The following is a 24,561-nucleotide window of genomic DNA, read 5'->3' as shown; positions in this document are numbered from 1 at the left end:
TTTGTTGGATTTTCAATGACATGAGATATGTCTACTTTGCTCCTGCAATGGTAATTATATGGAAAACACTGAAATGGGCTAATCTTTAATTAATACCATGAACTTGGGGAGTCAAAGGTTTACAAGCAAACACCTTTAAATGTTAAGCCATATTCACAGCTTCTAAATAATAAGTTAAAAAATACTGCTCTGGGTTGGAGGAATGGCTTACCAGTTAAGGCATTTGCCTGTGAAGCCAAAGGACCCAGGTTCAATTCCCCAGGACCCACGTAAGTCAGATGTACAAGGGGCACATGCATCTGGAGTTCGTATGCAGTGGCTAGAGACCCTGGTGTGCCCATTCTTTGTCTGTCTCTCTCTTCTCTCTCTCTCTCTCTCTGTCTCTGCTTGCAAATAAATAAATAAATGACAAGTTTAAAAAAAATACTGCTCAATTCTCCCCAGAAGAAAAATCAGAACAGTAAATTCAAAAAAATAATTTTTGGTCATTATTAAGATATTTAGAATAAATTGTATTGTCAAGTGCAGCATTTAAAACACTTATACAATGCAAATGTTTATAAAAATTTTCATGTTTTGGGTATGGGCTTCTCTAAGAAAGAGTTGCTTCTTTTTCTTTTTTGGTTTGAGGTTGAGTCTCACTCTAGCCCAAGCTAACCTAGAACTCATTCTGTAGTCCCAGGATGGCCTTGAACTCATAGCAATCCTCCTACCTTTGCCTCCCAAATGGATTAAAGGTGTATGCCATTATGCCTAGCCAAGAGTTTCTTCTTTCTGGAGTTTGTCTATGTAATTTTGCATTGCATATGACAAAATTACTATTTATGCTATTATTCTGCTTTTGTGTTTCTTTTGGGACAGGGTCTCAGGTAGCCCAGGCTAGCTTTGAATTTACTATGTAGCCAAGTGTAATAGTTAAGGTGTTGTCAACTTGATCTGTTAGTAATCCACAGGCTGCTTCTAGGAAGGATCAACTAAAGGAGGAGGTCTTTCCCCCAGGGTGAGCCCTTCCCCCAGAGTGGGCGGCCCTACTCAGAGGGGGACTTGATATAAGGAAGGTCTGGGTAGAAGAGGTCCCTTTTCCTTCCTTCCTTCCACTTGGCTGCAGGAGTTGCTCCCTACCTTCTAGCGTGGATTGAAGACCAGTACGGACTAAAGACCAACATCAACTGAAGACCCACGTGGATCGAAACCCAGCGGCTCCTCAGGAAGCCTCCGGCACCATCTGCAGTGCCAGGTCGGGACTGCTGAGGCATCTGGCCAGGTGGACTGAGCAGCTACCAGGTTCGGTGATTCTCGGGCCTGCAACTGCTATTGGACTACTGTAAGCTAATCCAATAAATTCCCTTTTTAAAATAATTCATTCTAGCAATTCTGTTCCTCTAGAGAACCCTGACTAATACACCAAGGATAGACTTTGAATTCCTGATCCTCCTGTCTTTACTTCCCAAATGCTGGGATTATAGGCATCCATCACACCCAACATGCCCTGCTTGCTTGGTATAACCTTGAATATCAGTTCACATCAATAAATAATAGTTCTCTTATAAAAAAATTTCATGTTTTTATTTTCTTCTTTGTTTTGTATTTAAGATAGGTTGTATATGTCCCTGGCTAGTCTCAACTTGTTATGTAGCCAAGGATGAACTTGAACTTCTGATTCCCCTGCTTCCATCATTCTTGGTTTTACATGGTACTGAGGAATGAACTTAAGGCTTTGTGCATGATAGGTAACCATTCTACCAGCTGAGCTATATTTCCAACCTCTTCTGTTATTTTCTTCCCTTTAAATTATAGGAACTCACACTTCAGTAAGTTGCTGTTAAAATATTCAGCATAACTGATTGTGGTGGCTCACACCTATTATCCCAGCACGTGGGAGGTTAGGGTAAGAGGATCATGTGATTTCAGGGCCAATCTGGGCTAAAAAGTTCCAGGTCACCCCAGCTAGAGCCAGAGCCTGCCTCAAACAAAAAATATTCAGAATAGAAAGTTGCTTAATCATTTTTGTTTTATTAAATCTAAGTTTTTTTTTAAATATTTTTTATTTATTTATTTGAGAGCGACAGACACAGAGAGAAAGACAGATAGAGGGAGAGAGAGAGAATGGGCGCGCCAGGGCTTCCAGCCTCTGCAAACGAACTCCAGACGCGTGCGCCCCCTTGTGTATCTGGCTAACATGGGACCTGGGGAACCGAGCCTCGAACCGCGGTCCTTAGGCTTCACAGGCAAGTGCTTAACCGCTAAGCCATCTCTCCAGCCCCTCTAAGTTTTTTTTAACATGGTGGTATCTATTATTAATACTCATTATAAATAAAATTTGGCCATTCAGATGCAACTTATTATCTTAGTCCATTTGTGCTGCTATAAGGAAATCCTGCAGAATAATTTGCAAATAGGAATTTGTTGCTCACAGCTCTAGAGGTTGGAAAGTCTAAGATCTTGGTGCCGGCAAGACTGATTTTTGATAGGAGCTGCTCTCTGCTTCCAAGATGGTGCTTTGTTTCTATGTTCTCCTTAAGTGGAAGAGTAAATCCACTCCCCAAGCTACTCTTCCCCTACTTCTATTATTTTTTTAATGAGATAGTTTCTCCATGTATATATATATATAAAATCATCCCTCCCTCCCTTCCTCCCTCCCAAGGCTGGCCTCTAACTCAAGGTTTCCTGCCTCAGCTCCCATTATTGGGATTACAGGTTAAATGCCATCATGCCTAGCCCTCAACTGCTCCCCTCTCATTTTGGGAAGATAGGATCTACTCTAACCCAAGCTGATATGGAACTCACTCTGTAGCTCTATACTGGCCTTAAACTCATGGAGATCTTCCTATCTCCCAGCCTCCCAAGTGCTGGGATCAAAGTGCACCACCACACACAGCCCTCAAACTCTTACATCAGGGTTGTGATACTACCCATGAGGGTTCTGCTCTCATAACTTAGTTACCTCCCAAATACCCAGATCTTAGTTCCACAGTAAGTTGTTGTTGCTGTTTTATTTTATTTTTATTTTTCTAAGTAGAGTCTTGCTCTAGCCCAGGCAGACTGCTGGAATTCATTATGTAGTCTCAAGCTGGCCTCCAGCAATGATCCTCCTTCCTCTGCCACCCTAGTGCTGGGGTTAAAAGCATGTGCCATTAAGTGGTTTTTTTGTTTTGTTTTGTTTGTTTTCTGAGGTAGGGTCTCACTCTAGCCCAGGAACACCTGGAATTCACTATGTAGTCTCAGGGTGGCCTTGAACTCATGGTGATCCTCCTACCTCCGCCTCCTAAGTGAAGCACCACACCCATGCCATTAAGTTTTTGTTTTTAATTTATTCATTTATTTTTATTTATTTATTTGAGAGCAACAGACAGAGAGAGAAACAGGCAGAGAGAGAGAGAGAGAGAGAGAGAGAATGGGCGCGCCAGGGCTTCCAGCCACTGCAAACAAACTCCAGATGCGTGCGCCCCCTTGTGTATCTGGCTAACATGGGTCCTGGGGAATCGAGCCTCAAACCAGGGTCCTTAGGCTTCACAGGCAAGTGCTTAACCGCTAAGCCACCTCTCCAGCCTACCATGCCATTAAGTTTTAACACAGAAGTCTGTGGTTGTGTTTAGGCCACAGAATGTCCCTAATATAGATGTATAACTTACATGTATTTATAAAATAATAATTTCTATTTAAAATAATCTTTTCATACTAATAGGATAAATAGTTTCTCAATCTCATAAACTAGTATAATCTAGGTATTCTTAGAGAATTAAATTCAAGTAAAATTTATAGTTAACTTTTTACTTTTATATAGATTTGATTAAATATAGGATCTACTAATCATACCTAATGTGATCAAACAAATTTTACTGATACATTATGAAATAAAATGTCACACAAAACTTAATTTTTAACATACTACACACACCAGTTGTCATCCAATAAAAATAGAAAAAAACAGCTATATACCAGTGCTAGAAGTTACTTCTTATCAAAGGCAATCAAAAAAAAAATAATTATTCTCTACATGAAACTTGTTTCATTGTAATTAAATTGTAAACCAAGATAATTTGCTCACCTATATGAGCAAGCTCAATATAATATTCACTGTAATAAATGCAGAGTTGATAGTCACCAAGCTAGAAAACATAGTTGTAAAATAAAATTTACATTAGATTTTCCAATCTCAATTTCAAAACACGGTACATTATAGATACATAAAATCTGTTCATTTTCTTCTTTCTGTTAATTTCTTATTAATTAATTAATCTTTCTAATATTGAAGGCTACCCTCATATATTTTTTCATTTTTGAGAAGCTTATATGGTCTTGTTTATTACTTGTTATACTTTGTGGGAAGTTTCAGTATGTTGTCCAGGCTATTTGTGAACTTATCTCGAGTTATCTTTCTGCCTCAACTTCCTGAGTACTTCATATTTCAGGGGCACACCAAGTCATCTACCTCCACCTCATTCTAAAGTCCAAATAATCTGTTTCTGTCTTTTTTAAAAATAAATACAGGTAATTTGTTTACTTATGTGAACAAGTTCACAATGTTAAAAAAATTTTTTTAAGAGACAAAAGGAAAATGTTCTCTTATTAATACATTAAAAATTGCTTTATTTTGTTTGCAAGCAGAGAAAGATAGAAAAAAGACAGAAAAAATGGGTGACAGAGAAAATGGGTGTGCCAGGGCCTCCAGTCATCGCAAATGAATTCCAGACACACGTGCTATTGTGCATCTGGCTTGACATGGTTACTGGGGAACTGAACATCATTAGGCTTTGCAGACAAGCACCTTACACACTTACCCATCTTTCCAGCCCCAGTATGTGTGTCTGTGTATGTGTGTGTATATATATGTATGTATGTATATATATATATTTATTTATTTATTTAACAGAGAAAGAAGGAGAGAAAAAATGGGTGCACCAGAGCCTCCTTGGGCGCCCCCTGTGCATCTGGCTAATGTGGGTCCTGGGGAATCAAACCTGGGTTCTTTAGCTTTGCAGGCAAGCACCTTAAGTGCGAAGCTATCCCTCCAGCCCATAATTATATTTTTAAAGGAAATAATAGACATTATTTACCAAATAACTATATATAGTAAAAGACAGTAAATATGAAATCATCATAATAGTGAAGGCAGAAGAGGGTTATATCTATTACATAACAAAATATAAATAATCGTAACTAGACATTCAGAGAAGAGGTAATACTGAGTAAAAAATTGTAAGATGAAGAAACCACATGTTTATGTGGTGCTGTGGTGACTCCACAGCACCTTGCATTGCCTTGCATATGCTATACAAATGTCCTAATACTGGGTTCTACCTCAATACTTCTGGTAATTACTAAATTTTAACCTGTCTTAAAAAAACAAATGACAAAATCCCTAGGGTTGGGGAAATGGCTCAGCAGTTAAAGGTGCTAGCTGGCAAATCCTGACAGCCCATGTTTGATTCCCCAGTACCCACATAACACCAGAAGCACAAAGTGGCACTGGAGTTCGTCTGCAGTGGCAAGAGATCCTGGCATTCTCATGCTTACTCTGTTTCTCAAATAAAACAAAATGTTTTAAAAATATTTATCATCAGGTATTTCTATACATGTATAAATTATACATATACACTCTCATACCTCTTTATGATTGTGCAATCCATGCACAGAAAATAATGTAAGTATACACAGTAGTTTATCAGTGTGCTTATAAGGATGCATGTAAAGCAGTAGAGAGGCAGGAGAGTCAAATTAAAAATAGAAAGGAATGGGGGACTTAATAGGATGGTATTGTATATATGTAAGTAGAAGAACAGATTAATGGGGCTAAAAAGGCCTAAGTGAGGTCAGGGGAAGAGAATGAGTAAAGGGAAGATGGAGGGAGGGCTAATCAAAATCTAAGAGTATATAAATAAGTCACATGGAAACCTACTTTTTTGGACAATGGAACACACAGGAGACATAGATTGTTACTAGAAAATTTTCAGTGCCAGGGATGGGATATCTTCCACTGAGTTGTTGGCCAGAGAGGTCCCTGATGCCCCCAAAACATTAACAGGCCATTGCCAAGGCCCTTGGTTTCCCACCAGGAATAGATGGTAAGACCCTATTGCTTAAGACTCCAATATACTTGGGCTGCAAGGTCACTGAGAAATCCTATTGGTGCTGAACTGAAAACCTCCTCCATGTAGACCAGCTGACAGAAAGCTAGAAAAAGCCATGTGGGATATTCAACAGTGGACATTTCAAGCCTTGAATTTGGCCAAATGAGCCAATGGGTACAATAGTGGCATGTCTGTTATGGGAGAAACTAACCGCCCTCTAATTTGACTGGAGGTCCACTCCATGGGAGTGCATATATCCCTGATACTGAAAACCTACAACTGTCATGAGCCCCAGGGGAGTAATGTCTGCTGGTACCTGGCTAAATGTATATACTAACCTCACCAAACTGCCCAGTAAGCACTTCTCTTAATGTTCATACCCATATATTAATGTTACTCTCACTTTTGGTAGAGAACCTTCTCTTTTCTGATGGCAGTGACCTTGGGATGACTCAGAAGGCATCATGGTGCTGGGAAGAAGTGACAGAGGAATGCTCAGCACTGAAATATCTCTATCACAGCTTCTAAGGCTCAGGGTCCATTACAGAAGTGGTGGCGGAAAGAATGTAAGAGCCAAAGAAAGGGTATGACTCCTTACAATGTGCTCCTCCAGACACAAAACGGCCTGGATATCCATGACCTCATAGTGCCTGACACTACCTACACAAGACCATCATAATAGGAGGAAAAGATCATGTCATCAAAATAAAAGAGAAAGTGATTGAGAGGGGGAGGGGATATAATGAAGAGTGGAGTTTCAAAGGGGAAAGTAGGGGGAGGGAGGGAATTACCATGGGATATTGTTTACGATTATGGAAGTTGTCAATAAACATATAAAAATTTAATCAAAAAAAAAAAGGAAAGGCAAACGTTGGCAGAAGGAAAGAAAAAAAAGAAACTAGAAGGGCTACGTTAAAATAGCTAGGTTTGGGGGCTGGAGTGATGGCTTAGTGGTTAACACACTTGCCTGCAAAGCCTAACGATCCAGGCTGGATTCCCCTGTACCCATATAAGCCACATGCACAAGGTGGCACATGCATCTAGAGTTTGTTTGCAGTGGCTAGAGGCCCTGGCATGCCCATTCTATCTGTATTTGTCTGTCTCTCATAATAAATAAATAATTCAGCTATTAAAATAGCAATGTTATATATGATCACCACATAATTTTAAATAAAATGTACCATAGATTTACTTATCTAAGTATACATGGTATTCAAGAAAAAAATTAAGGTAAGGAGAGGAATACAGCCAAACTTATCAGAAGTACCCAAAGGATCTGTATCAGTAGAAGCTTCTCCTTCCTGTCTCGTAAAACATAGTCTGAAAGGGCCAGTGAGATCAAGTATAATTCTTCATTATTATCATAGTAAAGTCTGTGTTTATGTGTATGTGTGTGTGTGTGTGTGTGTATCTGGATTATATTATAGAAGCCAGATGTTAGTTCAATCTAGTTTTATAATTTATTCCAGAGGGTAGCAAATTACTTACAAAGAATCTGTGATAGTCATCACTATCAACTTGATGGGATTTAGAATTACCTAGGATGTAATTTCCAGTGGTTTAACAGAGGTTAAACAGCCATGCTGAATGTTGATGTCATCATTTTATATGTACCCAGACTAGATAAAAGGAGAAAATGAGTGGAGCACTAGCATTCATTCCTCTCTCTGCTTTCTATAGATACAGTATGATGAGCCACGTTATGGTCCTACGGCCATGCTTTCCTTGCCGTGATAGACTATATTCCTATTTTCTCAAATGGTGACTCAAATTAAACCTTTTCTTAAGTTGCTTTTGTCAGACATTTTGTCCTAGCAGTGAAAAAGGCAGCTAATACAGAACTATATTTTAGTTTTTTGTTTGCTTTTTGTTTTGTTTTGTTTGAGGTAGGGTCTCACTCTAGCCCAGTCTCTGGCTGGCCTACAATTCAAAGCTATCTCTGCCTCCCAAGTGCTGGGATTAAAGGTATGTGCTACCATGCCTGGTTAGATTTGAGTACTTTTAGAGTTCTTCATTTTGTCATCTGGCACAGAAACATGGTCCAGCTCTTGTAGGAAGAAAGTAGTCATAGATGAGTGACAGTCAAGTCAGTGTGTCAACCTGGCAAGGCTGTGGTACCCAGTTATTCAATCAACATTAATCTAAGAGATCCTAAATGAAGAAATTGTGGGTAGTTGTGGGTAGCGTCTATAATCTGTTAACTATAAATAAAAGGTCATCCTCAATAATGTGAATGGGTCTCATCTAATGAACTTCTATAAGAACTGAAATTTCCTAGAAGAAAAATTGTGCCTCATGACAGTAGTTGAGTAACTCAAGTTTCCAGTCTGCCAGGCAATCCCCACAGCTGCATTACACAACTCCTTGAAGACTCCTTAGCGTGATAGCTAACATGTGGAATATTACTGATTGTGCTTCTGTGAAGAACCATAATGCATAAGCAATGTATAAGCTAATGGGTATGACTGTTTTATAACAAAAGTATTTTAAATAGCTCATGGTGAGCCAGACTGAGCCTGAATTTTTCAACCCCTAATTTTTTTTTTTTTTTTTCAAGGTAGGGTCTCATTCTAGCCCAGGCTGATCTGGAATTCACTATGTAGCCTCAGGGTGACCTCAAACACAGGGTGATCCTCCTACCTCTGCCTCCCAAATGCTGAGGTTAAAAGCATATGCCACCATGCCCAGCTTCCAACCTCTAATCTTATCAATAATAAAAGTTAGTTGGGCTGGAGAGATGGCTTAGTGGTTAAGGACCAAAGTTTGGTTTCCAAATACCCACATAAGCCAGCTGCACAGGGTGGTGTATGCGTCTGGAGTTCATTTGCAGTGGGTGAAGGCCCTGGAGGGTTTATTTCTCTCTCTCTCTCTCAAATAACATTTTTTTTAAGTTGCTTTTATTAAGCATGGTCTATGTTCAACGCAATGTGAAAGGTAATCTGCATATGAAATAGGTAGAAATTAAGTCCTATAAGTTGATGATTGATCCTGGCTAGGACAGATATTTGGTAACAACTATGAGTAGGTATTACCTTCCTAGTAACTGTGGAATCTAAACCCACACCTAAGTGTGAGTGAGGTTTCCCCGGGATTTCAGGATGGTAGTCTTTTTTTTATGCTTTTAATGATTACCTTTGGGTACTGAGAATTTTTGCTGATAATTCAGCAGAAGTCGGACAACAGAATGTTTTAAATCTTCATTTATTAAATTTGGCACTTGTTCAAAAAAACAAGGAAAATAAAAATTCATAAAAGCACTAATTACAGGGTTATAATTTGGGTATGAAAGGAATCACTTTATAGAAAGCACAAGTCATATATATATGTAATAGAATCTTGGTAATAGGGGGTCTTTAGAAAATGTTACCTACTATGAATTTTTATTTATTTATTTTTGATGGTTTGTTTGCTTGTTTGTTTGAGACAGGCTTTCATAGCCCAGGCTGGCTTGAAACTCTGTAGCCCAGACTGGCCTTGAACCCACGATCCTCCAGCCTTCGCCTCCTGAGTCCAAGTGCTGGGATTACAGGCATGCGCTACCTATAGATTTAAATAGTAGATGTCAAGTTAGTTGTTGATTTAGGATTCCCTTCTCTAGAGGACTAACAAGAGAGAGTCTCATTTGAAAAGAAATTGGGATCCTTTGTTTTTAATTTAGGAATCTCATTCAATAGAAGCATTTCTATCTCATCTTGGCAAGATCTCGTTTCTCAAAAGGTTAAGAAATATTCTATAATTGAAAATGATATAATTTGAAAAATAACCTCACCTCTTAAAAAGTAAAGACTGTATAGGATGATAAAAGGGAAAAACAAGGGCCGGGGAGAAGGTCAAGAGTACTTGCTGCACAACCATGAGAACCTGAGTTCCATCCCCACCTGGGCGTGGTCACTCAGGCCTCATCCTGAGGTGAGTGGAGAGAAAATTGCTAGGGCTTACTCAATAGCCTGTCTGACTGAAAAACCAGGTTCAGCAAGAGACTTGTTTCAAGTAAACAAAATGAAGAGTGATAGAGGAGTACATCTAATATTCCTTTTGGCTTCCACAATGAATGGAGTGCACACATCTGCACCCACATGTGCATGCACTATACATACACAAATAAAAAAGAAAACGGGAAAATGGAGACTTTGAAACAGTATATGAAAAACTTAAGCAATCTGATAGAAAAATAGATAAAAATACTTAAACATGGACTGGAAGATGGCTCAGTGGTTAAAGATGCTTGCTTGCAAAGCCTGCAGTCTGAGTTAAATTCCCCTGTACCCTTGTAAAGCCAGATGCACAAAGTGGCACATGCATCTGGAGGCTGACTGCAGAGGCAAGAGGCCCTGGTGTGCCTCTCACACACACTATTCACTCTCTCTCCTTGCAAATAAGTATTTTAAAGCACTTAAACATAAGAGTAAAGGACTGAATAAAGTACAATAGGTGAAATTAATAATAGCCAATAAATATAAAAGGACTATATTAATACAGCTAGGATGTAACATAGAATCGCAACATCTTATCCAAGTATATTAACAGAATATTTATTAGCTACTGATATAGTGTCTCTGAAGAATCTCAGAGAGTCTTTCTTAGAGAAGAAGTAAAATTCAGAAATGGAAACTGATGTGAATGGTATAGTCAAGAGGTCACCAAAAAATACTTAGATTCAAAAAGGCGTGTCAGAGTCATGAAGGATAAAAAGTTCAACAAAGAAAGAAAACATGCAGAGCTATAAATGAAAGGAACCATGAAATCCAGCTTGTTAAGAGTTCTGATTTTAGAGATTTTTTTAAATTTATTTGAGAGCAACAGACACAGAGAAAAAGACAGATAGAGGGAGAGAGAGAATGGGCGCATCAGGGCTTCCAGCCTCTGCAAACGAACTCCAGATGTGTGCGCCCCCTTGTGCATCTGGCTAACGTGGGACCTGGGGAACCGAGCCTCGAACCAGGGTCCTTAGGCTTCACAGGCAAGCGCTTAACCGCTAAGCCATCTCTCCAGCCCAAGAGTTCTGATTTTAGATGTTTGCCTATCAATTTTTTTTTTTTTGGATTAGAAACTGCAGTCACTATTGAACCCAATTTCATCAGTAATTCCTAGCAAAATGTCATGTGTGTGAGTGTGAGTGTGTGTGTGTGTTGAGGCAGTCTTACTCTAGACCAGGCTGACTTGGAACTTACCTTGTAGTTCAGATTGACCTCAAACTCCTACCTCAGCCTCCCCAACACTGTAATTTCAGACATGAGTCACCATGGCTAACACAAAATACCATTAAATCTCAATTAATTATTTGTTCATAATTACCAGAAAACTCAAAGTAGACAGCAACACACACACACATACATGTGCCTATGCACACACAGAGCTAACCGTTTTTCAAAGACTGAAATACATTCATCAATGGCCTTACCTTTTTACTAACATCAGTAAGAACTTAGAATCTGGAAGCTCTGTTTAAACAGAAAACTGGTGCCACACTCACCTCTGATAATATCCTCAGTGGTGGGATATGAAGTCATAATGTGCGAAAACTTGCACCATCCTTGCCAGATTTGGGGGTTCTGTAGAGAAGTTCCCACTACTAGGTCTGACTACCATAGCTCAGGAAATTTCCTCTCAATGTAGAATAAACTTGAAAAGGTGTTCAAAGGACCTATGCAAAATCAAGCACCAGAAAAGCAATATTACTGGTAGTCTGGTCCTGTAAGGTAACTACTAACATTAGGGAATGCTTACCATATTTTAGGAACTGATGCATTATTTCATTACAACCTTTCAACAATACAATAAAGTATAGGTATTGTTACTAATGTGAATTCAAAGGAAGCCTAGGTTAAGGAGTTCTAGGGTGAAAGAATTGCTCAAGATAGACAATAAAGAGACGGCTGGTATCAAACACATGCAGCCTGGTTCTTGGGTGGGGGGGGTAGGTGTGTGTGTGTGTAAGTAAAGCCATCACACTACAGGGCCAATCAGGCAGGATAGAAAACATTATTGTTCTTTAAAGGACAAATTAATTTGTTCACAAGTAATCTGTACTCATTTTATCCCCTATCAGATACTTAATCTTCAGTTCATGCCCTAAAATATGGGCATTTGTGTGTCAACTTTAATCAAACCTTTTTTTTAAATAAAATAGTTAAAACTTATAGCTTCGCTTGAAAACAGGGGGTGCTGATCTCCACGGAACTATAAATCATGGGTGATACTGACTGATATTCCATACCCTTCAGATGAAATGGCAAAGCCATATAAATATATTTCACTTAGTGGAATTATTTGGGCTCAACGGATTGTTTTTAATAACTAAATGAAATAGGCCATTAAAAAATAAAGCACTTTTAGTATGCCTCTGAGTTTCAAATACTAATTGATTTTACCTGTAAGTGACTTCTGTTTGGTACATTATTTAAATACCTACATTTTATTTACATCTTCATAATTTGTGGCTTTCTCTTTTGCTATCTTGTATCTTTATTTTTTATTTTTTTATTTTTTAAAATTTTTATTAGCCTTTTCCATGATTATAAAAAAAAATCCCATGGTAATTCCCTCTTGCATCTTTTAGTACTCATTTACACCCAATTTTTAATTGTTTTGAAAATTTCGTTTAATATTTACCAGACTAATCACAATTTTCTTCCCTCTTTCTAATATCAGTTAATTTTTTACTTCAAAATCTGTCGCTAAGCCACCAAAGATGAATAACATGAAAAGCAGAAGATTTGTAAAATGAGCCCATCACCAAAACTTAAGTCACTAACAAGGAAACAACCAGAAAGGGTGTCCCATCAAACCCAACTGTGGGGGAGGGGGTGTGCCATCCCGGCAACAGAGTGGGCAGGGAGACTGCGGGGAGGGCTCCAGGGAAGGTCGGAAAGACAGTGCTTGCTTCAATTCAAGTAAACACTCACTGCGCCACTTACCAAGCGCCGAAAGGAAAAATAATAAAAGCAAATAAAAAGTCGGCGGTGTTTGAAGCAATGGACCCCGCAGGTCTGCCCAAGGGGCAACGACCCGAGGTCAGGTGCGACGGGGGCGCCCAGCCCCTCGCCAGCCCAGGGACGGACTGACGGCCATCGGAGACCGGGCCTCCCGCGCAGGCTCCCTTCGCCCTCACACTCGCCCGCCCATCCGCCGGCACGTCGTCCGACCAGCCGCAGCCGCAGCCGCAGCCGCTTACCCAAGGCGCCTCCTCGCTGCTTCGCCCGGAGGCAGCCCTGACTCAACGGCTGCCGCAGACAGAGCACCACCCCGCGGTGGGGCACGACGAGCCCGCCGGCAGCCCTCGCATCCCCGCAGCGCCGCCTCCACTCTCGCGAGAAGTCAAGGGACGTCCGCGAAGTGGGCGGGGCTGGGAAGAAGGAGGGAGGAAGAGAACGAGAGGAAGGGAGGGGCTCTTAACGGTGGCTGCTGGGCTCTGCGCCGGATCTGGGAGAGGGGCTGGCGCCATTGTGCTTCGTGTCGGACTGCTAGGGCTTCAGCTTAGACTAGGCGGACTGCTCCCGAAGAGCAAAAGGCGGCCGTGTGGTGACCGCGAGCAGCACGGACCCCGCTTGCTCGGTGCCAGCTCGGGAGGAAGGGTAATGGTGTGCGGGGCTTGGGCTGCGCGCTCGCGGCCGGCAGGGTGGAGCAGGCCGCGGTGGGGGCAGGGAGGGCCCGGCTGGAAGTGCAGGCCCTCGGGCCCCGGGGCCTATCCTGTCCGGCTCTCGGGTGGCGGGGAGTCGGGAAGTTGGGCCCGGGGCCAGTGCCCAGTGGCCGACGTGTGACGGGCGGGCGCCGGGGCGGGTCGGGCGGCTTCCTTGGGGACGCGGGCCTGGGGCCGGAGCTTGCCGGGGCTGGTGGCGGGCGGGCTGGGAGGGAGGGGAGGCGTGGGAGCATCTGGGCCGGAGGGTCTGGGGGTGGGGTGGGAGTAGGGCTGGGCCGATCCTGCCTGGAATTGAAGTCACTTTGTCACCTCAGATTCCGTCAGTTCCTGAACAGCGTGACACGCTTTTTTTCCCCCCCCTTTTTTGTGCTATACTAAATCCTGTGTTCTTGAAATTACAATAGGTGGTGACACACACACACACGGGTGGAAGAACAAAAATACGGAAGGTGCTAGTAAAACAGTCCCTGGTTTTGAAGAAATTGCGTAGTGAGGATCAATGTGTACACACATCACAAACACTACAATTAGCACTTTCTGCTTTTCGCAAAAGTAAATACTAGTATACGGGGGAAATCTGTTGGGTAATCGTCAGCAAGTCGTGTTTGGCATTAGTCGTTAACAAATGTGCTGAGTAAAACAATTTAATAAGGGTCATCTCAGTGTCGTCCGTTTACCTTCCTCTGCATTTTGTAGGTTTTAGGTTCTGTTTTCATTGTTTTAAATCTCCCCTTCCCTTATTCTCAACCATCATCTTGTCCATGTTAATGTAAACATAGAAATGAAGTTTTTTCTTTTTTTTTTTCCGAGGTAGGGTCTCACTAGCCCAGGCTGACCTGGAATTCACTATGTAGTCTCGGGATGGCCTTGAACTCATGGCGATCCTCCTACCTCTGCCTCACAAGTACTGGGATTTAAAGTGTGAGCCACCATGCTGGCAGGAAGATAATGTTTTCTTTTTCTTTTTTTAATTGGTTTTTCAAGGTAGGAATGAGTTTTGACTTTAAAAAATACTACTATGATAGATTCTAGGTATTTCCATGAGACAAGAAAAATTTCATCTCAGAAATTGAATCAGTGTTTTATTTGACATCTCTAGCGTTTGTGAAACAGCAGTGGGGAGTCATTAGCAATGGAGTTAGAAGGCCTAGGACTCAGTCTTGATTTTTTTGCCCTAATTACTTAACCTTCACATTTTCTATTTGAAGAAGGGTTAAATTAGTTAAGATAGTTGTGTGAAGGGGTCACCACACTAGAATGTACAACTTAGAGTATGAATTTGGGGGTGGGGAGGTTCGAGGTAGGGTCTCACTCTAGCCTAGTCTGACCTGAAATTCACTATGTAGTCTTAGGGTGGCCTTGAACTCTGGTGATCCTCCTACCTCTGCCTCCCGAGTGCTGGTATTAAAGGCCTGCCCAGCTGAATTTTTAATGTATATAATAAAGGAGGTTGACCTCCAAAGCAATTATGATTTTAGAACTCTTAAATGGATGTAGTGCATTGTGTGTACCTTGCAATACAGAGTGCTTCTCATGTACATGTGCACACACATACATATTTTTTTAGGGATTTAAGTTTTTTTTTTAATCATGTACATTTTTCTAGATAAGAGCTTTCTACTTTCTTTTACCCCACTGGTCATATGCATGATCACATTAAGTTGTTTGGGGTTTCCTGGTGGGTCATATTGCCTTTATGTAGAACTCTTGAGTCTTGCACATGCTAATAAACGACTCTCACACAGAACTATATCCTTAATCCCAGGTCAGGGTTTTAAGAACTATTACTTAAGTACAAATCACAGCCCAAGGTTAGGTGCCTTGAATAAGAATTTAATCTTTTTTTTTTATTTAGTTTGTTTATTTATTTATTTATTTTTTCTTCTGTGGTAAGGTCTCAGTGTAGCCCAAGCTGACCTGAAATTCACTGTGCCTTCTCATGCTGGCCTTAAGGCAATCCTCCTTCCTCTGCCTACTGAGCCGCCGGGATTAAAGGCATGTGCCACTATATCCAGCTTAAGAAATAATTCTTAGGTAAAGTCAATTGTCTCTTATATTAAGTCATTTTTTTTCAATTTTGGTAGAAGGACTTATTTTTCCACATAATTTTAAGAATGCTAGTATCTTTTTTTTTTTCTGAATGAAGGTGCTAGACATAAATCATCCATAACACTCATGTAAGCCAATTTCTAGTCTATTCTGTATCCAGTGCACGCATCTCCTCATCTGGTATGTATTCAAAAGTTGATCACATTTTACTTAGGAAAGTGATTTATCAGCTACGTAAAACATTGTTGGATAATTTGTTGTCTGGCAACTGGATTAGGGCTTCACATTGCAGGAATGAGTTTGACACAATGTATTATACTTCCACAACTCATAATTTAGTCATCAAACCAATGTATGAGCAACTGCTGTTATTATCTTCTTCTTGTATAGTGTACACTGTATAAATCTGTAGGAGCTTTAAAGGTGTGTTTAGTCTTGGGTGTGAAATTACAGGAAGTAATGATGGAATTAAGCTGTGAAGGATGACTAGGATTTTGATTTTTTAAAAAAACTGCACAGTCATGCTACCTGGTTATAGGAGGTGCCAGTTTGTTTCCCATAGCTAAAAGGTGAATTGAAAGGAAAGGTAGAGCTTGACATTAAAGACCTTCTGTACTGTATTAAAGAAAACTAGGAAATGCGCAAGTAAAATGCAAATGAATCAAGTCACCTCTTCTTTGTTTTTTTGTTTTGTGGCACATTCTCACTCTAGCCCAGCCTACTTTGGACTTTACTTTGTAGGCCAGGCTGGTCTTGAACTCACAGCAATCCTCCTAATTCAGTCTCCCATGTGCTGAGATTTTAGGTATGCTCCACCACACCAAGCTTCAAGCTACATTTTTTAGCAGCAAGTTTAACATAACTATGGGCCATTTAGGTAAATAACTAAGGGGCACATTAGAATGATTATTACATTAAATGAAGGTATCCTATAAAAATTGTTTGAATTCACAAAAGAAGAATGTCCATTAGAATGAATTTACTTAACCTTGTCACAAATCATTATTTTACAAAATCTTATGTCTTTGGTGAAGTTGCTGATAGTTAAATGAGCAAATTTGAAAGTTGGCTGAGATTTGATCTTGCTGATCTTGAATTTTTAATTTTCTACTCTGACATGAATTAACAAGTAAGTGCCTTTAACCACTGAGCAATCTCTCCAGCCTTCTGACATGAATTTAATGAGGTCAAAGCTGGTTTTTCCTGTTGTCAAATATGTTCTCTGTGACTGTTCTGGTTAGACACATGGTTTCAAAATTACCTATGGATGGTCAGCCATTTTTGCCAACAGCTTCAAAAGAGCCATGTTAGATCTTTAAAAGCAAGTAATCATGTGTCTCTGACTTTCCACAAAGAGCTCTAAAATGATTTCTAGTTGCTGAATGAAAATTCAAACGTGGTACACAGCAAACTCACTTCAAAGAGAGCAGGTTCTCTCTTTTGAAGTGCTGTGCTGTTGATAACGTTATAGTTAATATCTTTTTAGGAAGAGGTTAAGTTTTTGGCTTTAAATATGACTGTTGAAGTTTTGTATCCTAATATTTTTCTATTTCACCACATTTTTTCCATCTCACTTTTCCCTGCAATCAGTAAAATACCTTGCCATACTTGATTTCTCATTAGTAAAAAGGAATGTTTTCTCCAAAAGCTAATTTGTTTTTAAACAAAAAGTATGAATAACACAGAAAACAATAGATTTTTTGAAGGTTCTTAGCCTTCTTTCCATAACATTAATATTTTGCGTGATAACTGTCTCATGTCATTATATAGTAGTGTGCTTTTGATAATTAGGTAACTTTACTCTGTCAAAACTTAACAGGATGAAAGTAACTGTTCACTGATTTTTTTTTTCCCCTCCCAGTATTGTTTGCCTGTTGGGCAGTTCTGCTGTTTGGGGGGTGGGGTGGGGGGGAGGGTTACTCCTGTACCAGCATTCAGCTGGAGGGCTTCCCAGGCTGGCAGGTCCAAGATGTCACTCATTTTGTTTGGCATTTGGTGTTGGTTGAAATCTGTACTTTGCTCCATGTGATCTTTTATGACATGGGTGTCTTAGGACAGCATCCCAGGAGTGAAAATGGAAGCTACAAGACCTCTTAGAACCTTTTCAAATCATACTGTGTCATTTACACAGTATTTTTCTTGTCACAGTAAAACTGCCAAGCTCATCCACAGTCAGTGGACAGAAAAATAAGTCTGTCTTACCCTGAGCAGAGCATCTACATTGCAAAGGTTTTTATTTATATACCAAGTTGGGGGGATTTGTAGCCATAGACTATTTTAAGAATCGTTATTTGTAGCAGACAGCTTCAGGTTTGCTGAGATGAATGTCTAGACCAGGCACAGTTATGGAAGGAAGAGATTTATTGATGCTTACAGATCCAGGGGAAGTTCCATAATGGCAGAAGAAGCTGGCCTCCTTTTGCATGACCAAACAGAGAAAACCACAAGTCGAAAGCCACATTACACAGCACACTTCAGGAATTCTAGCTAGACACATTTTGCATATCTTTAGAATGGAATCTCACACCCACCACCACACAGTAGGGCTGAACCCTGAGATCCACCCAGTGACACTGCCTCCAGCCAAATGGCTGCAGATCCAAACTACAAGCTAATAAAACCCTGAAATATTGGGGGCCTATCTGTTCAGACAATCAACATTTTGCCCCTGGCCCCCGATTTACACATTGTAAATTGTATTTAATCCAATTTTAAAGGTCCTCACAACTTAAGATAGTGAGTCCTGTAAAATCAAACAAGTTAAATACTTTTAACATATAAAGGCACAGAGTAAACTTTTTTTTTTTTTTTTTTGGTTTTCGAGGTAGGGTCTCACAGTAGTCCAGGCTGACCTGGAATTCACTCTGTTGTCTCAGGGTGTCCTTGAACTCACAGCGATCCCGAGTGCTGGTATTAAAGGTGTGTGCCACCAAGCCTGGCCACAGAGTAAACATTTTTAACTGGTAAGAGAAACTAAAACAATGTAAACTCAGCCACCATCAAACAAACATCAAACTTCTATGGTACAAGTCTAATATAAACAGAAACTGATAGTCTTCAGATTTTTTAACTCCACCCCCTCTAGCTGGTTGGAGTACTCATGGAACAAACACTTCAATCCCAGGCCAACAGTGTGCTCCATGGTAGCCCTTGCACAGTCCTGGTATATCCAAAATACCTTAAGAATAGGTCTTCATGCAATCCAGGATCCATCTTCCAAAAGCTCTTTTAGCCTATCAGGGTCATCATGCCTTGCCTCATGCTGCATATCAGCAGCAGCTCCTGGAACTGTGTGCACTTCATGACATATACCACACATTTTTCATGCTTCCAAAACTAATACCAGGTGTTGAGGACATAGTCATATTCTTAATTCAGGGCTGAAATAAGTTGTAACCTTGAAAAACAAGTTCCTTTTGTAGTCAACTCTCAAATAGTTTGCATTTCTAGCAATCTTTCTGCACTGTTTTAATGTAAAGCAGTTGGGCCATCTTCCTTTAGATTGCTTTTGTGTTGACAATAGCAGCTTCAGTAACCTAAAGCCAGTCTTAGTGACTATTAACTGTAACTTCCTTGAGGTTTTCCAACTTAAAATCTTAAATCTTTCAGACCATTATCTTTAGCCAAGTGCATCAGTCCATTACAAACTTAACCTTGATCAAACTCTTTGGGCCTGGGCAGCAGAATATAGCCAGCCCTTATGCCAGTAGCCCAGTTTCAAGAAAGTCCTTTGCAGTATTTCTTTCCCTTTAAAAAGCTCATAAGTGAAGCCTCAAAGTTCACTACTCTAAACAGCATTTTCAAACTCTCGCAAGTATAGTCCATAATACTTGGCTTACTGCTCCAGAAGGCACCTACAGTTGCAAGCACCACATCCATGCCTATTCCTCCAAAACAAAGTTTCCAAAAGACCAAAATCCACCTGGTCAGGTTCATCTCAGCACCCCCCACCCCTTCTACCAACTTCTGTAGCAGATAGCTTCAGGTTCCATGAGGTGATCTTCCAGACCAGGCATAGATACAGAAGGATGGTATTTATGGAAGTTTCATAGCGGCAGAGAAGCTGCCCTGCTTTTACAGGACCAAACAGAGAAAACCACAATTCAAAAGCCACATTACATAGCACACTTCAGGAACTCTGGCTAGACGCACTTTGTATATCTTTAGAATGGAATCTCATACCCACCACCACTCTGTAGGGCTAAACCCTAGGACCTACCCAGTGACACTGCCTCCATCCAAGTGGCTGCAGAGCCAAACTACAAGCTAACAAAACACTGAAATATTGGGGGGCATCTAGTCAGACTCTACCAGATTATTCTTGGGGCTGGAGAGATGGTTTAGCAGTTAAGTAAGGCACTTGCCTGCAAAACCTACAGTCCCAGATTCAGTTTTCCAGTACCCACATGAGCCAGATGCACATGGTGGTACATGTGTCTGGAGTTTGTTTGCAATGGCTAGAGGCCCTGGTGTACCCATTCTCCCTCCCCCCCATAAATAGTTTATACTTGGGCTGGGGAAATGGCTCAGGAGTTAAAGGTGCTTGCTTGCAAAGCCTACCATCCTGGGTTTGATTCCTCAGTGTACCTACATAAAGCCAGATGCACCAAGTGGTATGTGCATCTGAAGTTTGTTTGCAGTGGCAAGAGTCCATGACACACCCATATATTCATTCTCTTTCTCTCAAACATATAATAAAAACATTATTAATGGATATTCTTGAAATTGTCATGTTTGAAATTGCTTTAAAAATACAAAGGAATGGGTCAGGCATTGTGGCACATGCCTTTAATCCCAGCACTCGGGAGGCTGAGGTAGAAGGATCGCCATGAGTTCGAGGCCCCTCTAAGACTACATAGTAAATTCCAGGTCAGTCTGGGCTAGAGTGAGACTACCTCAAAAAGAAAAAAAATAAGGGCTGGAGAGATGGCTTAGCGGTTAAGCGCTTGCCTGTGAAGCCTAAGGACCCTGGTTCGAGGCTCGGTTCCCCAGGTCCCACGTTAGCCAGATGCACAAGGGGGTGCACGTGTCTGGAGTTCATTTGCAGTGGCTGGAAGCCCTGGCGCGCCCATTCTCTCTCTCTCCCTCTATCTGTCTTTCTCTCTGTGTCCGTGGCTCTCAAATTTAAAAAAAGAAAAGAAAAAAAATACAAGGGAGAGCTGGAGAAATGGCTTTGCAGTTAAGGCCTATAAAACCTAAAAACCCAGTACCCTCATAAGCCAGACAAAGTGGTGCATGTATCTGGAGTTCATTTGCAGTGCCTAGCCCATTCTCATTCTCTCTGTGTATATTAAAAGATTATTGATAATTATTTAATATCATTGGTATGTAGAACTTTTTTTCTATTTCTTTGTGTGTTTGAGACTTTACATAGTAAAAAGAAAATTAACATACATACCCAGCATATCTAAACTCCACTTTGTGGTTTATAGCTTGATCTTTCAATTGCTCTTTATTAGTCTAGCAGCTTGATACCCTTTTTGTATGTAGATACTAATGTTATAAACCATCAACTTAGAGAATGAGTTTTTCTTAATTCAGAGATTTTACTGTGATTGTAAAAGTGTCTTGCATTAAAGACAAATTTCAAATAAAGAAAAGGTCAAAATACCTTCTGAGCTGTTCATATGAAATTCCTAACACTGATAGCATTGCTTGTAAATAACTAGTATTTGCTCAGTACATGCTGTGCCAAAAAAGCACACAATACACCTTTATTATCACCATCTTATAGGTGAAGATACTAAACAATTGAGACAGTAAGTTAGTCACATGTAGTAAGGGGCATGTTTCAAAGCTTGTACTCAGCTGCCATTTTTGAGCCAGTAGTCAGAAATTGGCTCATGTACTAAAAACAAGGTAGTCCTTAATTCCTAGTATACCTCATTTTGTTTTTTGGGGAGGAGAAAGTGGGAAATGAATTTTGCTAGTAATTGCTTAAGTACATTTTTATTACTATATCTTAATATATAGAAGAAGCTTTTAGATTTCGGAAGTACGATTCCTTGTTATGAATAGACTGTGAGTTTGTTAGGCTGGTGGCTTTGTGTCTCCTGTGTGACATTATATGAATGAAACCATTGTTACAGTTACATTATTACAAGACATTTGTGGAAGAGGATACTTAGCAAAGCCTTTGGAAACTGAATCAAAATTTTAGGAGCCAGGTAGTGGTGATACAGGCCTGTAATTCCAGCTACTCAGGAGGGTGAGTCAGGAGAATCACAAGTATAAGGCTAGCCTAGGCAATTAGTGAGTACTATCAAAATGTTTTCTTTTAAGAGCTGAGGATATTTAGATCATATCCTCTTATGATTGAGTGCTTATTTAAAACTTGTGAGGTCCTATGTTCAGTCTAGTACAAGGGAGGGAGTGGAGGAGGGAGGAAGGAGAACCTCTGTAGTCATACTGTTGCTTCTCTTTCAGAAATTCATAGCTTCCCAAGATTGGTTAAGAACAAATCTAAGCCCTGTAATGGTTAGCAATTTGAAGTAGTCATATAAAGCTGTACTCTTTAAATAGGCATGTACCACTATGCCTGACTTCAGTTTTTCTTTATCATTGTACTCCAAATTTCCTAAGAGATAATAAACTGGGAGACTACAATGTTAAGGCTACCTGGGTAGAAGTTACCTTATAGATAGAAAACAAAGGGGTAACATATGTGCCTAGGAAAGAGTCTATATGATAATCCCCTACAACACACATTGCCTTTATTTATTTGAAAGGAGGGGAGGAGGGAGAGAAATGGGTGTGCCAAGGTCTCTTAACACTGCACATGAACAGGATACATGCACCACTTTGTGCATCTGGGTTTACTTGTGTGCTGCCGATGTGAGCTTAGGCTGTTAAGCTTTGCAAACAAGTGCCTTTATTACTGGTGAGCCATCTTTGTAGTCGTAATTTATCTTGATATATTTTATTGCTCCTTGTTCCCAACCCCCTGAAAGATAGGAAAACAGTAAGATGTTTGTTCTTCATTATTATTTTGAACTATCACTTCCATCTCCCTCTAGTTTTAGGTAAATTGTTTTCATCTTTGGGTGTTTATATTGAATCTGTCTTCATTTCTATTCTTTAGAGCCTCACTCAACAGTGTTTTAGAGCCAGTTTTTCTTTCTTTTTTTGTTTGTTTGTTTGTTTCTCAAGGTAGAGTCTCACTCTGGCCCAGGCTGACCTGGAATTCACTATGTAGTCTCAGGGTGGCCTTGAACTCAGGGCAATCCTCCTATCTCTGCATCCCAAGTGCTGGGATTAGATACGTGCACCACCACGACCGGCTTAGAGCCAGTATTTCTGTTAATTGTCCTGAATACCTATTTAGCTTTGGAGGATTTTTGTTTCTTTGCTTTTAGCTGACCTTATTTTAAAATCTTTAGTAACATCTAAACCTTTAACCCACAGCATTGTTTTTGTTCCCCGTGATTCCACAGACAGTAAAATTGTTTTAAGTTACTTTAAGTATTCATACAAGTTATATGTGAACCTATTGAGTCTATACAAAACTAGGTTTAAAGTTTTATTGCATACTGTTTCATCTTCGAAAGCTCCAAAACAGCACTGATGGCAGAGATCTTTAAAGTCGTTACTTAATTAAAGTCCATGATTCTGAGCAGAGGACACAGGTGCATTAACAATTTGTATGTCTCTACATTCTTCATTTATTACCTTCAGAACTCTTCTGTTGTGCTTTCTTCGTATGTGCTCTGAATTGCTCAGTTTGCAAAGTTATTTTCTAGTTTTTAGCGCTTTTTTTTGTTTGTTTTAATTTTTGTTTTTCAAGGTAGAGTCTCACTCTAGCCCAGGCTGACCTGGAATTCACTATGTAGTCTTAGGTTGGCCTCCTCTGCCCCTTGAGTGCTGGAACTAAAGGCATGTGCCACCATGCCCAGCTGTTTTTAACTGTTTTTTAAATGATAATATTTATCTGTTTATTTTGTGTTTGTGTGTTCTTTAAGTGACCAGAGGTCATCATTCAGGCTGGTTCTTGCCTCATCCTCCACAGCCCTACTTTTTTTGTGTGGGTTCTGTGGATCCAAACTCAGGTACTCAAGTGTTGGGCTGCATAGCAGGTGCTTTACCTATTGAACCCTCTCCCCAGCCTTCATTTTAGCTATTCTTAAGAAAAAGTGCATTGATTATCTTTATGCTTTCTCTTTTGTCATCAAAAAGTTCAAGGGCTAGCGGGTGGGTGGCTCACCTACTAAAAGTGCTTGCTTGCCAAACTTGTCTGCCAGAGTTAAATTGCCCAGCCACCCACATAAAGCCACACAGGGGACTGAACAGATGGCTTAGCAGTTAAAGCACTTGCCTGCAAAGCCTAAGTACCTAGGTTTGATTCCCTAGGACCCACATAAGCCAGATGCACAAGGTGGCTCATGCGTCTGGAGTTCATTTTCAGCAGCTGGAGGCCCTGATGCGCTTGTGTGCGCTCTCTCCCCCCCTCCCCATCCTCCATCTCAAATAAATAATAAATATGTAAAAAGTAAAGCCATACAGGTATTTGTTTGCAGCAACAGGAGACTCCTGCATGTATGGGCATGTGCAAATAAGTTGAATACATATTTTAGAGAGAGTAAGAGATGCATGGGATAGGAGGGTCACACTAGGACCTCGTGCCACTGCATATGAATTCTATATGTACATACCACTTAGTTTATCTGGCTTTACGTGGATACTGGAGAAGTAAACTTGGGCCATCAAGCACTGAGTCATCTCTCCAGCCCGCAAATACCTTTTTAAAAGGTCAGTTCAGGTGTTTCCCCTAAGTAAGTCTCCCTTTTTAAAAAATTTTTTCTTTTT

General features: G+C 40.3%; 1 protein-coding gene and 1 long non-coding RNA gene across 7 annotated transcripts in view; one reads left to right on the top strand and one right to left on the bottom strand.

Moving 5' to 3' along the window:
* Positions 1-9,256: 9,256 nt before the first annotated feature.
* LOC123460196 lies at positions 9,257-13,374 on the bottom strand. Its single transcript, XR_006636849.1, has 3 exons — positions 13,246-13,374; positions 11,545-11,715; positions 9,257-9,611 (listed from the first exon to the last, which is right to left on the bottom strand). It is a non-coding gene; the product is annotated as an uncharacterized LOC123460196 (long non-coding RNA).
* Positions 13,375-13,437: 63 nt separating this feature from the next.
* Marchf7 (membrane associated ring-CH-type finger 7) overlaps positions 13,438-24,561 on the top strand; it is a 46,495-nt gene continuing 35,371 nt past the window's right edge. For 5 of the 6 annotated variants that reach the window (XM_012947366.2, XM_045147239.1, XM_045147238.1 and 2 more), the window contains exon 1: positions 13,438-13,651. In XM_012947366.2, the coding sequence (XP_012802820.2) occupies positions 13,649-13,651 (3 nt within the window). In that variant the 5' untranslated portion in view covers positions 13,438-13,648. The remainder of the gene's footprint in view (positions 13,652-24,561) is intronic. The other variant, XM_004651871.3, reaches the window with a different exon arrangement.

The sequence above is a fragment of the Jaculus jaculus genome, chromosome 4 (genome assembly GCF_020740685.1).
Source record: "Jaculus jaculus isolate mJacJac1 chromosome 4, mJacJac1.mat.Y.cur, whole genome shotgun sequence".
Lineage (NCBI taxonomy): Eukaryota > Metazoa > Chordata > Mammalia > Rodentia > Dipodidae > Jaculus > Jaculus jaculus.
This window is presented reverse-complemented; position numbering and strand designations above follow the sequence as displayed.